This window comes from Rhododendron vialii, chromosome 2a (genome assembly GCF_030253575.1).
Source record: "Rhododendron vialii isolate Sample 1 chromosome 2a, ASM3025357v1".
Classification (NCBI taxonomy): Eukaryota; Viridiplantae; Streptophyta; class Magnoliopsida; order Ericales; family Ericaceae; genus Rhododendron; species Rhododendron vialii.
The window spans coordinates 43,516,936-43,532,410 of NC_080558.1; the positions used below are offsets into that span (position 1 = coordinate 43,516,936).

A 15,475-nucleotide genomic window follows, 5' to 3' on the forward strand; every position below is an offset into this window, starting at 1 on the left:
AAAGATAATGAATGCAATTGAATTACTCTCAGGTACTCTGGCTGTGTCATTACTATTCTGAAGATTATAAAGATCATGAAGAAAGCAACTCCCATGCATGGGTTCCATTTTAACTAGACAAATCACCAATCGAAAAGCCTCATTTCTTCGGTCAAACTTGAGTTAATTAAGAAATAATGATGCATTTACATTAATTGCCATTTCATACCAATTTAGTATCAACGTATAAAAGAACCAACTTTAATTTGAAAAAATGACTCAAACTATCTAGGATGATCTTATTTACATGCACGTCACTACTTACAACCAATTTTTTTTTTTTTTTTGATAGGCGACAAGATTTTATTAAAAACTCGACAAATGATACATCAAGAAGAGACCAAATACAAACCATTGAGAAAGAGGTACTGAGGCTTGAGGGAAAACAAAATAGAAAAGAAGATTACATTCAATGGAAATTGAATGTTTTTCAACAAATAGAGTAAAACATCAGTCTCATTAGAATGAAACTCAGCAGAAGGATTCTTCCATAAGAATTTGGTAAAGCCCATCTCATCCAGCACATTTCCAACAGCACCATATGCCGTAGAAGCAATCCCATTATATCATGATCGAAATCCCAGCAAACTAGTTTACATCATCGAATGCTGTAGAAGTAGATCAGCTCCTTATTCAGCCATGACCAGAGGCAATATGAGCATCAATAGTGGGACCAAAAAAACAAGTTCAAAACAGCAGAGACTCAGCTATCTCTTATCCCTAGTCACAGTTGGGAGTTGAAAAGAGAGAATGGTATACACCACGAACAACAGCCCCATCACATCTCGGGCTTCACCACGAGAAAATTCAGCAATATATCTGCAAAATTCCTTTCTCATTCCGCAAAATACAGCTCTCTAAATTCTCTTAGCCCTCCATATAGATTAGGAGTTGAGAACAGAAATAATCAGCACATGAGAGGAGAGAGAACCTACTAGCCCTCCCAAGATGGGAGTTGACAAGGAAGCCAATTGCCAGGGGTCTCCCAATAAAATGCAGCTTGACATTACTTTCCTGATCCCATCTAAATTCCGCTTGAAATCCACCACAGAGTAGACATGTAAATTGAATCTGCTTTTAATCCATACCGCCATTCTATTTTTTACCACGTCCATGATATCATCCACCTCCCAAGCTTTGTTATTTAATACTGTATCATTTCTACATAGCCATAGAGTCCACAACACTGCATAGAAAGTGGCTTGCCAACAAATTTTTCAAGATTTTTAAACTTGAAACCCTCCCAAAACAAGAATAAATTCTTTATCGATGCAGTACTTACCCAGAATCCCAAAAACAAGAATAAATTCTTTATCGATGCAGGACTGACCCAGACCAAGTTCCACCAAACCATCACCTCATCCCAAACCTTCCTAGCAACATTACATAAGATACGAAAATGATTGGGTGTTTCCTCCCCTAATATTCTAGGAAATTATTTTCATTGAGGCCTCTAACTACTTTCATGCTGTTAAAAAAAATAATAAAATTATTCGTCCCTCATAAGAGGGGCAAATGAATTGTTTTTCAGAGATGCTTTCAGAATTTTTACCTCATTTTCTATCACCTTTGTGATCCTCTTAATACCAGAGTCCCCAAATTTAATGCCAAGTGTTTTACCTGCTATGATAGTACTCTGCACCGCCTTGTCAATTTCATTCTGTTCCTGTTCTTGAGAAGCAATAATATACTCTTCAATATCGTCCCCTTCTGAACTCAATGATGCTTCCAACTGTTGGCTTCTAACATTTCGTCTCACGGCACTTGGATTTAAATCTACATGCAGGTTAATGCCATGCACTAGAGATGCCCTTACAATAATGTTGGAGTCGCACTGCATTGGATTGTTAGCCTTAGTTCCACTGACTTTTTCTTGCTCCTTTTTGTCATCTACTCGGACCTCTGCATTTTGGACTTGGCTTCTATTGTTTGCAGGAGATACGAGACATTCTTCATTTATTGGGCTTTGGGAATCCAGTACAATAGAATCCAGTCCATGAGTAGAATTACTGCTCTCAATAGCATTTGGATTCCCAATAGGCATAGCCCCTTGGACAGCTTGCTTTTTGTGAGCTGGTTCTTTCTCCAACCCTGATTGGTGGTTGCCATTAAAACCATTGTTCTCAAACTTTTCAGCTTCCTCTTCGTTATTCTTAGCCCTGTCATCCGGATTTTTATTTCTTTGCTTTTCCATGTCATCCACTGAATTATCTTTCTTTTTCTTGCTGGCACCCATGTCACCATCCGCATTATCCACCTCATCATCTTCTTCCTCACGTTCAGGATTTGCTACACAGTTTGAAGCTTGGTTTGTCGAAATCACCATTCTGAAAGATTCCTCCTCTTCCATTCTGACAATGTATTTTCTTCTATCCACCATCAGTTGCACCTCCCCTCTAATTTTGTTTGGATTCTCTGTAGATATAAGAATTCCGCCTTTAGCAAACGATACTTCCCTCAATGTGTCGTTGTCTACTTCAATAAAATAGCCCCAAAGACTTCCAATTGCTCTGAATGTTTGGACATTCCAAGCTGAAATTATACTAAGCACCAAAAGAGTCCTAGAGGGGGGGTGAATAGGACGATCGATTAAAATTCATGTAACCTCCTATCTTAATCCATTAATCAAGTTCCATACTATTCTATCAATTCAACAACTAAAGACAATAGCAATAAAACTAAAGAACTCGAACGCAAAGATATACGTGGAAACTACTTAGGGTAAACTCACCCTAAGCATAAAACCACGGCCTAATCTACCAAAATGTTATAAATCAAAAGGTTTACAAAGAGAATACACATTAGGAATTACCCACAAGCCTCTTATGACACCTAACTCCACTCTTTGATATAGCTCTCTGAGCCCCTTCTTGATTCCATAGCCACCACGAGTTCACCACCTCGATCTCCGGGTCAAGCCGGCTCCGGAATCATCCGGCCATGTAGAGTCATAGGCAACAATGTATGGATTTAAAAAGGAGATGAAGTTTTTTGTGAAAAAAACAAATCAACCTAGAGAGAATACATTGAATATTAGAGTATTTCTCTAGGATGACAAAGGATGATCAAATACTCAATTTAGATCATCTCAAATGCATAAGCACACAAGGGATATGAGTGAAATTGATTTTCTCTCTCTAAAATGGGCTAATGCAAGAGTGGGTTACCCTAAAAGAGTGAAAATTCGGAATATATATGTGCTGAACCGAAACCTAGAGCTAACCAATGAGAAACAGACACGACGGGCGCTAGCGCGCTGCTGGGGCGCTCTTAGCACGCGAGCTGGCGCTAGCGCGCTGCTAGGGCGCTCCGCGAGCGCCATTCAAACTCTGGCATTTAAAATTAAATCAAAAATCAAGAACACTTTGAATAGCGCCACCGGAGAGCTCTGGCACTCTTAGGGCGCTAACGAGTGCTACCGCGCTACAAGAGCGCCCCGGTGGCACACGGTTCTGATCCCTTTAATGCCTTAGAAAAATTTTCTTCGTTCAAGCAAGGCCAGCAAAGCTTTTCTCATGCCTTAGCAAATTTTCTCCATCACCCACCAATGCAAACAAAGAAAACTAATTCCATGGAATTAAAAGGCGTGGTTACTGTATTGAAGTTTATGCATAAAACTTAGAAGAGATGCATGAAAAATATTACACCAAATGCATATGAATGCATATACCTCTTTTGAACATAATCTGAGCATCCTTCAAGGCAAGAGCTTCTCAATATTTCTTCATTCACCGGGCGGAGTATCTAGACAAGATAAAATAAAAACTCTCTCCCAAACCCAAATGAAAAAAGAACAATACAGACTCCAATGGTTTTGACAAAATCCGGAAAATGCCAATCATACTAACACAAGCATTGAGAGGCATCCTATAGCAAGCAATCCACACAAATCTCTCACTTTTCGCTAATTCACCATTCCAAGGTTTAACCTCTTCAAACCACAATTCGAGCCATTTCTCCTTCGAAGTTTCATTTCTTTGATCTTCACTCAAGAAAGTAATAATCACGAACCTCCCTCCCATAGGTTTAATCTGCACATTCCCTGCCAAACCCTTCTTAAACAAAGATTCCAATTCATGTGCTGAGATTAATCGTCTCGTCTTTCCAACTGCACTTCTATTTAGCCATCCATTTCCCACTGCTTGAATGCTTATTGTATTACCTTCATCCTTGCCCTCATTTTCTTGGGTTGCCAATCTTGAATTTTCTCCCTGTTTACTTGATTCTGGATACCCTTTTCTCCTCCATACCTCCTTGCCCCTTTCTTCGACTTTCTTCAAAGGTAGGTTATTCTTCTGGATCTGAGATTTCTTCTGATAAATAACAAGCTGAGTCCCATTACCTGACGAGTTGCTGCTGTTCGCTAATGGTCTGAAATGTGAGCGTTGATTGTTATACCTCCACTAATTTCTGAAGACTCCATCTTCTAGGGTTTCCTGGTTATATCGATTGTAGACCTGAGTTGGGCGTTGATTATTATACCCCCCCTGATTTCTGAAGATATCTCCATCATCTAGGTTTTCCTTGTTGTATCGGTTATAGATCTGATTTGGACGACTATCTTGCTTCTTCAGAAATTTCGCCATGTTCACCACTAGCTCTTGAGCCCAGATCCAAGATCCATTTGTAGATTGTACAGCTTGAAATGCATCTCTGCTAGATTCAAATCTAACAAAACCAAATCTCTGCCCCGTACTCTTGGTTCTCTTATTTGGGATATGGCAGTCCCAAATCCTTCCGAATCTCGAAAATAGGTTGTGAACAAAACCTTTCCGAATCCCATTTGGGAGATTGTCCACGAGTATTGTAGAATTTCTCTGCTCAGCCTCATCTCCTCTCTCTCTCTCTCTCTCTCTCTCTCATCTCGGTATTTTGAATTTATTCTCTCTCTCTAATATCAGTTGCACCAGTACGAATACATGCAACTGGTGGGTGGGGGAAGAACCCAATCCATGAGAGAGTTGATTAATGCCTGGGTTTTTCTCGTCAAGATGCACCATATGCAAAGGTTTTTTAGTTTTAAGTTTAAGAAAATAAGATTTGAGGAGTATATAAATCGACAATTAAATTAAATTAAATTAAATGCTAGGGTTGATTAATGTAAAACATATTCTTTTATGAAGCAATTAAACTTTAAATTTATGATTGACTGTGCCCCATCCATATATAGTAGAACCGCCACTGGATTACACATAATTCGCATGGAAAAATTAGGAGGAAAGGAAAGGGACCCACAAAACTCAAACTGCGTTAGGTATATAGCACTCCTTCGGCTTCCAAGACTTGATATGTTTTGGGAGCTTGTCTGATGCAGAAACCCGCTACTGCGTGCTTAAAGTTCAATTTGTATGGAAGTAACGGTAGAGAATCTACCACATCGTTTGGGCTCAATATACATTGAATGACTCACCATTTACAAAGCTTAGCTTTGTAAGTGGTGAGTCATTCAATTGCATATTAAAATCTAACTCTTTTTCTGTTTATTCGATGTGGAACTTAATGTTCACACATGTTCTAACAATATGTATTGATGGTGACAAACAATATATATATATATATATATATATATATATATATATATATATATATATATATATATATACACACACACACACACAATCCACTTCTTATAAGGGCGCCCTTACCGTATTACGGTAAGGGCTTCCCCTTTTCTCTCCTTTCCCGACCAAATTTTGATGATCCGAGCCGCTCAATGTGTTCAGAACGTGATTTTAAGAGTACTCGCGAGAAATCAGCAAAAAAAAAGACCGGGAAAAGCTTGATTTGAGCAGTTTTTATTTGAACCGTTCGATAAAATACAAACAAAAACTGCTCGGATCAAGCCCTTTCCGGTCTTTTTTTTTGCTAATTTCTCGCGGGTACCCTTAAAATCATGTTCTGAACACATTGAGCGGCTCGGATCATCACAAATTGGTCGGAAAATGGACGTCTTTACCGTAATACGGTAAGGGCGCCCTTATAAGAAATTTTGTGTGTGTATATATATATATATATATATATATATATATATATAAATCTTCAAGTAATAGCATTAAAATAAGGACCTTATATGCGGACCTCCCCATTTTTCGCATTTTTCGATCGAATTTTGATGATCCGAGCCACTCAATATGTTCAGAACGTGATTTTAAGGGTACTCGCGAGAAATCGGCAGAAAAAATGACCGGGAAGGGCTTGATTTGAGCAGTTTTTATTTGAACCGTTCGATAAAAAACAAACAAAAACTGCTCGGATGAAATCCTTTCCAGTCTTTTTTTTTTCTTGATTCCTCGCGGGTACTCTTAAAATCACGTTTTGAACACATTGAGCTGCTCGGATCGTCAAAATTCGATCAGGAAAGGAAGGTCCGCACTTTATTAAAATGAGGTGGTCCTTATTAGAATAGGATATATATATATATATATATATATATATATATACTAGTGTTTACCCGTGCCTACGGCACTACACACCCCGGTTGGAATTACCGGTGCCTATGACACTTGTTAGCTAGTGGCTCAAACACTAAATCAATTCATTAGTATGTAGTATGTGATTCTTTTTTTAGTGACACGAAAGAGAATTATTCGTGCTTACGGCACTCCCCAACTAAACTTTTAAGTTAGTTACAAAAAATATCAATTTGCTTATGGAATTCAAGTAAATACCAAGTAAAAAAGTTAAAATAGCACTACTCTGGATCCCCCACCACATACATTAAACCTATTTGCAGAAATGAAAGAACATATTAGAACCCAGAAATCAAAAACCTCAATGTAACTTCAATCACTAATAGTTATCAAATGCCATAAATTAACCATATAAAAAGTAAAAAAAAATTAGTTTGAACTGTGAGAAAAAAACAGACTATCGAAAAAAGCTACAGAGAACTCCGCTTTGGTTGAAATACCTTAGTGTAAGCGATATTGAAGGCATAGTGTTTGTATGTGCCTATGGCACTATCCATTCCGATTGAAATTGACTCAATTTGCTGAAAATTACCCAATGGAGTTACTATTCAGAAGTTCAATTTCTGCCAAGACTTACATCAATTTCTACCCATGTAGGCACAGGCAACCCGATAATAATAGAAAAAGGAAGGGAGAAAAAAAAAGAGAAGAATCTAAAAACACATGGATCTGGGCGTGGTACATTACTAAACTATCATTCAAAATGGAACGTCAAAATGAGTCAAAATAACAAAACTCGATTATGTGTAACATTTAACAATACACACCCACCCACCCATACCAAAAAAATCATCCAAATTTCTTGAATACTCATAACAGGCACAAATTCCACCTGAAAGAGCAACTAAATTAAAATTTAAACACTACTTGTACCCTGAAAAGAATCAGACACCAAAAAATTTCAAAAAAAATCCCAAAGGAATGTTTCACACGACTTTCAAAAAATGATTTCTTTGTTAGACCCATTACTTTTGCTTTCACGGAGCTTTCTTGGCCTAGCTTTCACGCAGCTTTCTTCAACCAATTTCGCCGAAATAAATCAAAAATCCCAAAGGAATGTTTCTTTTTTTTTTGATAATCGAAAGGAATGTTCCTTGGCCTAACTTCCGATTGGATTTGTAAACCTCGATGGGGATTCGAGAGATGACAAGAGAGAGAGAGGGAGAGAGAGAGAGAGAGAGGGGAACCCAAACGATAGGAGCTAGAATTTATTTATTTTATTATGTCAATAACAGAAGCTGGGTAAAAAGAAGAGATGACATTTTTGTAAAATATTTGAAAAATTGTGGGCACTTTCTTAAGAGAGTTGGAGAGGACATATCAACCATTGGATCAAACAAATCTGAGCCGTTGCAATAACTTGTCCCCACACCCTTCTGTTTTATAATATATATATATATATATATATATATATATATATATATACAGTTGTTTTCATATCCGGTCGTCCGGATTTTATACGATCCGGATTTGGGGGCCCCCACTGCTATGGGGAAATAAAATAGAATGAAAAAGACCCCAGCCTCCCAAAAAGACCCCAGCCTCCCAAAAGCCCCATTCGGTCCACAACCAGAGAGAGAAACAGAAAAGGGAGAAAAGGGAGGGCGACTGTGTTCTGTTCGAAACACCGATCGTAGACGACGAACACCGATCGTAGACGACGAACGTAAGGTCTGTCTTTCTCTCTCTCTCTCTCTCTCTCTCTCGGTTCTCTCTCTCCCGGTTCTTTTTGATTTTCGAACTCATTTGTGTGATTTTTTGTGTGGTTTCGATCGATCTCGGGATGGCCGACGATGAACAATCAGAGCTACGATCAGAGCTACGATCAGCCCTAAGGTCTCTCTCTCTCTCTCTCTCTCTCTCTCTCTCTCGCTCGTTTTCTATGATTTTCGAAACCCTAAAAGAAGATCTTCGATTTTAGAAACCCTAAATGAAGAACAGGGCCTGATTTCTGTGATTTGTTTGTGTGGTGATTTGTTTGGACATCGGGAAGGCTGATTTCTACTAATTGATTGATTTTCGAAACCCTAACAGTATTTTGGGGTTGTATGTATGATATCCAATTTGGGGCATTTATGGTTCGGATTTGTGTTTGAGCCGTTAGATTTTTTTATGATAAGTTGCTATTTGGATTGGTTTTGTGTGTAACTTATGCTGATTTTGGCCAGATAATTTTGAAGTGGTGTTTATTTGGTGTTATCAGTGTATGATTTTGAACTGTGATCTACATCAGTTGTTTTCAGGTTCAGTCGGCTGGATTTTGTTATGGTTCAGATCGGATTTTGTATGAGTTTACCCCAATTTGTTGGCTATGATGAAAATTTTCTGAGCCGTTGGGATAATTTGCCCCTATTTTTAGATTTGTTTGGTCCTATTTGTTGGCTATGACGATAAATGAACATGCAATGTGTACGTAGGCCTGGAAACATTAGATGGTCATTTGGCAACTAATGTTGCCGCCTTAGTGCCTTAAAAATGTGGTGTCTTGATCATTTTATTAATCTGAGCCACCTTATTTGGCTATGATGAAAATTTTCTGAGCCAAAATTGCCTATCTAAATTTGCTGTATGAGTTACTTGTAACTGTGTTGGACATTGTCGCCCATTCGTACACAGTCGCCCTCCCTTTTTATCTTTCCCTCACTGGTTGTGGAACGAATGGGGCTGGAGGGGGGCTGGAGGGGTCTTTTTTCTTTCTATTTAATTTCCCACAGCAGTGGGGGGCCTCAAATCCGGACCAAACTAAAATCCGGACGACTGGATCTAAAAAGAACTGTATATATAATGTGTACTAAGGCTTGGAAACATTAGATAGTCAATTGGCAAGTAATGGTGCCACCTTAGTGCCTTAAAAATGTGTAGTGAACATTTCATTTATCTGAGCCACTTTAATTGGCTATGATGAAAATTTTCTGAGCCGTTGGAATAATTTGCCCCTATTTTCAGATTTGTTTGCTCCTATTTGTTGGCTATGACGACATATTAACATGCAATGTGTACTAAGGCTTGGAAACATTAGATGGTCAATTGGTAACTAATGTTGCCGTCTTAGTGCCTTAAAAATGTGGTGTCTTGAACATTTCGTTTATTTGACTCACTTTATTTGGCTATGATGAAAATTTTCTGAGCCAAAACTCTCAAAATTTGTAATGAGTTACTTGTAGTTTATAGTTGTGTTGGACATTTGTATGAGTGTGTGTAGACATTATGTGAGTGTGAGTGTGTGTATACATTGTGTGAGTGTGTGCAGTAATTGTGTTAAAATAGTCATGTCCAGTTTAAGCAACAGGAGTACCATTCAATCTCATCACTCTACATTTGAAAACAAGACATGTTGGTGTGGATTGAGAGCTGCTGTGCACATTTCAGAGTCAGAAAAGAATCCTGGAAGGCTCTACCACTGGTGTCCAAAGGATTCAAAGGATAAAAGTAAATGCAAGATGTGGGAGTGGTGCTATCCAATTGAGTGTCACCAACCCAACCCACATGTTGCAGCAGATGTGAAATTGGTTAAGAATGATGCACGCCTTGACGCCATTGAGGTCACCGTGGCTAATTTAAAGCACATGCTGTTTGTATTTCAATTCTTAAGTGTGTTAGCCTTCGTAGTGGCTATCATTGCACTTCTTAAGTGAATGTAATTTGTATTCGTTCGTATTTATTGTAACCGGTAGTTTAAAACCTTAGTTCTCAAAATGTATTGACTTGCTCAAAGAATGAATGTAATGCAACTATGTGGATGAATGTAATGCAACTATGTGGATGAATGTAATGCTCCTGAGAAAGGTTAATGATCGATGAAAGGTTAAGAAAACAGGGGGAAAAAAAGTGATAAGAAGAAACGAAATCGAATAATTGAAATGCGTCACTTATTTATCGAAAGTTTGAATTCTTTGATTTGGCTCTGTAATGATTGTATGATACTAGTGTACGTGTGTGTGTACGTGTGCGTGAATTTGAGTGTGTGTACGTGTGCGTGAATTTGTACATCAATCCTGGTAAACAAGGACTGGCCAAGCTAGCTTGGGTTTGAACTCAATCTCGTGGCCTTTTAGACTCGAAAATAGGTGCAGACAAATGGTGCTGTATGGAACTGGAAAGGGTATTTGGGTGTATGTAAATATTAAAGTATTCAATAGGTAAACGGGGCTTACCCAAATTTTTTAATTAAAGGAAGACCAATCAGTACAACACAAACGGCTTAGCACACTTTATTTGGGCATCATCTTCTTGGGTCAAAATTGCATACGTGCAAATAGTAGGAAAGTCAAAAGAGGGATTGAGAAAAAGGGTTTGGATTTAGGTTCCCCTCATTTGGGTAAGAAAAAGGGTATAAGCAAAAGGGTATGCCATTGGAGATGAGTTTTCAGCATTTTTACTACTTTTGAGTTCTTGTAGGAAAAAGGAAAGGATTCGAGATGCTTAATTACATTGCATCTCAATATGTTGATTCCAAATGAGTAGTCACTCAACATTATCGGCGTTCAAACACATCCTAATAACAACACGCAACAACTGGTAAATAAGAAAATGAAACGAGAGTTTTGAATCTCAATAATAGTTTTCAACCTCTCCTGCTTCCGCTGCTACCCCATCATTTGCATTAGTTAAAAACCAAATTTAACAGAAACCAAATTTAATACATAATACAAATAAAGTTTCCATCTGTCTTCCATCCGTTTTGAGATGTTTCCGAAACCAAATTTAAAAACCAAAAAACACTACAGTCTTATCAAACATTCTGCAACCCAAAAAAAACACTGCTATGTCATTACTCGTAATCGGACAACGGTGTCATCTGTTCCTTCAATCACTAATCCATCCTGCAACCCAAAAAAAATACTAACATGAATGTACGAAACAAAAGACAAGAACAAGTAAACAATTAAACGTAGATGTATCACAAACACTTACACTCATCGTCAACATCATCCTTGTCATCATCCTCGTCATCACTCAACCTAACATCTTGTGAAGACCTAATAAAATAAGACAACAATTAAGATGTATTCCATGTATAAACAATGAAATTCATAGTACAATTTAACATCCACTTACATGTTCATAAGTTTTGGACAATTCCTTTTGTCATGCGATTGTCCCGTTAACCCACAACCATTACATTTCCTCATCTTGTTGACGGCCTTCTCTTTTCCTCCTTTCAAACGCTTACCACAACCCTTTGCCCTAACTTGAAGTGGTTCTTTCAAACTATGTTGGCTTCCGAGAGAAGGCGGCACTTGGATACGATTCATTGAACCATCTTGGCGAGAACTCCTCATCAATGCAATCTTCATTTGACTAGATTCCAAAGCTTCTCGCACAACTTCACTTTCTTCTTCATCTAATACAGCATCATCGATAATTGTACAAGCAAGTTGGAAGAGACCTTGTCGCCTCACAATAAGTGAACTGTTACATATTTCTTTCACACCACTACCTAAGTCATCCATCACCCTGCCCGCTTTTGCTGTTTTCGTCCACCTATGCAAGATGTATTCACTAGGGAGTTCCCTAATTTGCATTCTAAAAAGGTACGCCAACAGGTGCCGACATGGAATTCCATCAAATTCAAACAACTTACAGCTACAACTCACAAGGTTGGATGACTTATCCACCGAAATCTCACGGGTTCTCGCACCTTCAATTTCTTCTCTCTGAACATTCCAAAAACACCAATGTTCATTCTCGCGTATGAACGTAACCACATACGCATTAATTTGAAAGATCTCCTCTTGAAACCTCTCAAATATGCTCCGTGTATATATTTCACTCATTTTCTTTTCCATTGCCCACGAGGTTTTCAAGAGAGGCCTCTCATTAACATCTTTATGGTCCAAATTCAATTCATTATGTCGGACTTTCGCAAGTGCCCTATTGAATCGCGTCACAAAATCCATCATTGAATTTTCTTTGGACACATACCTCTTGAAAAACGAATGAGAAATTTCAGCCCGTTGACTACTAGTCATGTGGGCAGAAAACATGTGGTTCGTATATGCGGGAACCCATCTATCACGAATTTCATACATGTCCTGCAACCATTTATTACTAGACAACTTAGAGTTTCCTACGATAGTTGCCCATTTTGCATCGAACTCTTCAGGTGTTTCAGAATTCCATATACAATTCTTCAACTCATCATAATATTCCTTATATGACAATGCACCCAATTTTTCAGAAAATTTGCTCACAATGTGCCAAATACAATATCGATGAAACGTATTTGGAAGAGCAGAAGCAATCGCTCTTGTCATTGCCGGATCTTGATCAGTTATGATCATTTTGGGTGGTCCACCTGGCATCGCTTTTAACCATTCATTGAAGAGCCACACAAACGAATCAGTTTTTTCATCACTCAAGAACGCACACTCAAGAAGTGTTGTCTGCCTGTGGTGGTTGACCCCCAATATAGGTGCAAATATCAAGGAATATTTGTTTGTGTAGTACGTAGTATCAAACACTACCACGTCCCCAAAATATTGATATGACTTTCTAGATGTCGCATCCGCCCAAAAACAATGAGTCATTCTATCCTTATCATCTCTCTCAAATGTGAACCTAAAACCCGGATTCTTTTGTTGTTCCATCTCGAAATGCTCATACAAAATATTCGCATCATGACCATGTACTACATTCTTCTTATCTCTTTTATCATTGTAAAGATCTCGTGCTAAAAATTCAACATTTTCAATACCCCCTGCTTGCAACTCAAAAATACTCATTTGTTGGCATGTTGGCACATTAGCAGCAGATAATTGTTGCGTTAAAGCTTTTTGTGCGGCTGATACTCGGCGATGAGATTTTAACAAATGCACCTTTCTTGGCGTTGTAAGCTCATGGTTATGACCCTCAACAAATTTTGATACAACAAACACTTCACCTTTTCTTACGACAGCAAGTTTTGCACCACATTTCTCTCTCGTTAAACCCCGACGGCGTATAGTGGCCTTAGAATTTTTTCTCTCCCCTTCTTTAAAACAAACGTACTCCTTCCTCATTACTTTACCATTCTCACCCAACCTACTAGAATTGATTCGGACACTAAATCTAGCTTGTCTAGCATATTCGTTGTAAAATTCCCAAACATCGTCTAATTTGAGAAATTGTTGGTCAATTTTCGGTATCACTTCATTTTTAACTTGAGGAGTATAAAATTCTTGACAAGAATTCACAGATGATTGACACGGTTGGGATGGTGACGGTGATACTGCTATGTCATCCAAAGATTGCATTCTAAAAATCAAAATACAAAACAATTACTAACATGCAAACAAACAATTACAACAAATAATAGTCTATGTGTCTCCCTTTATGCTATAATATGCAACAAATTTTTGAGAGAGGGAAAGAGATACCTCGGTGGTGGTGCTCTAAACAAAGGGGTTGGATCAATATTGGTTCGATCTTGTTCTTCCATTTTATCAATTTCTGAGCTACTTATTGGTAACCTACCAATGGCAAACCTACCAATGGCAACCAATTGCAGACATTATCCCAAATACCAAAACAAAAACAAAAAATCAGCATAAGTGGCACACATATATAGTGTAAACACGAGCCCTGAATGTACTTAACTTCGTCTATCCCACATCCCACGCATTTTCATAATCATATGTAAATACGAGCCCCGAATGTACTAAACTTCGTTTTTTTTGAACTGCAGAAAATTCTTTTAATGTTATGCGTGGTTGTGCCTCTTTTTTTTAAAACCAAAATGTGTGTATGATTGACAGATCATTCAAGGTAAGGTAGCTTTAATAGTTGATTACCATTCTCAAAGTTATGCAAGTACATCAGCATCTCTTCCGCCTGAACCATGTTATTAGGTTAAGCATCAACAATCTAACTTTTTTTTTTCCCCATATCGCCAAAACAGAATCATTCGCTCGAATATCCGAAAAAATGCAAAAAATTCACTGACAACAACAACGAGAGAGATAGAACGAGAGAGAGACCTTAGGGCTGATCTCGGCTTTGGATTTTCGTATATCTTCGCTCGTATATCGTCACCTCTGTGTACAAATCACAGAAATTATCCCTAAAATCAGAATTAGAGTTTCAACAATCATAGAAAACGAGAGAGAGAGAGAGAGAAAGAGAACGAGAGGCAGAGAGGGAGACACCTTAGCTTGGGTCGTCCTTCTTCGTCTTCACTTGGGTGACTCGTATATCGTCGCCTCCGTGTACAAATCACAGAAATTAGCCCCTACAATCACAGTTAGGGTTTCGAAAATCAAAGAGAACCGGGAGAGAGAGAACCGGGAGAGAGAGAACCGAGAGAGAGAGAGAGAGAGAGAGAGAACGAGAGAGAAAGACAGACCTTACGTTCGTCGTCTACGATCGGTGTTTCGAACAGAACACAGTCGCCCTCCCTTTTCTGTTTCTCTCTTTGGTTGTGGACCGAATGGGGCTTTCGGGAGGCTGGGGTCTTTTTCTTTCTATTTTATTTCCCCACAGCAGTGGGGGCCCCCAAATCCGGACCGTATAAAATCCGGACGACCGGATATGAAAACAACTGTATGTATGTATATATATGTGTGTGTGTGTGTGTGTGTGTGTGTGTGTGTGTGTGTGCGCGCGCGCACCCCATATATGGACCAAGCACGAAATGATTTGGTGAAAGACTGAAAGGTGGCCATGCACGTAGAGGGGACTTGGATCGTGTCTTGTTCGTCCACGAACACCTCGAGACATATTTAATATTTCCTTCGTTTCAATTTTTTTGTCCAACCTCGAAAATTCAACTCTTAATTTTTAGGGAACACAATAATACATAAGTGAATTTTAGATTTACGCTCTTATACATGAAAATATAGAAGGTTACAAAATCGGCACTTATTCTCGATCCTCTAGAAAAGTGAAAGAAAATAGAAGATTCTGCACATGCATAATCAAATCATTCATGTAATCAACCACTTTTGATTCATTTTTTTTTTTTACCAAAAATAACGTAAAAAAATCAA

At 38.4% G+C, this 15,475-nt stretch overlaps 1 protein-coding gene across 1 annotated transcript; it reads right to left on the reverse strand.

The window, feature by feature from the left end:
• Window positions 1-11,409: 11,409 nt before the first annotated feature.
• LOC131317572 (protein FAR1-RELATED SEQUENCE 5-like) lies at window positions 11,410-14,330 on the reverse strand. Its single transcript, XM_058347110.1, has 4 exons — window positions 14,305-14,330; window positions 13,868-13,975; window positions 11,568-13,745; window positions 11,410-11,488 (listed from the first exon to the last, which is right to left on the reverse strand). The coding sequence occupies exons 1-4, from the start codon at window positions 14,328-14,330 to the stop codon at window positions 11,410-11,412; spliced, it is 2,391 nt and encodes a 796-aa protein (XP_058203093.1).
• Between the last annotated feature and the right edge of the window lie 1,145 nt (window positions 14,331-15,475).

Excerpts from the sequence above, each read along its gene's own strand:
- LOC131317572 (XM_058347110.1), bottom strand. The coding sequence starts at position 14,330 with ATGGTTCAGGCGGAAGAGATGCTGAT. Across the intron at positions 13,976-14,304 it reads CAGGCGGAAGAGATGCTGAT|GTTTGCCATTGGTAGGTTAC; the intron begins GTACTTGCATAA and ends TGCCATTGGTAG. Across the intron at positions 11,489-11,567 it reads TGTCCAAAACTTATGAACAT|GTCTTCACAAGATGTTAGGT; the intron begins GTAAGTGGATGT and ends TTATTTTATTAG.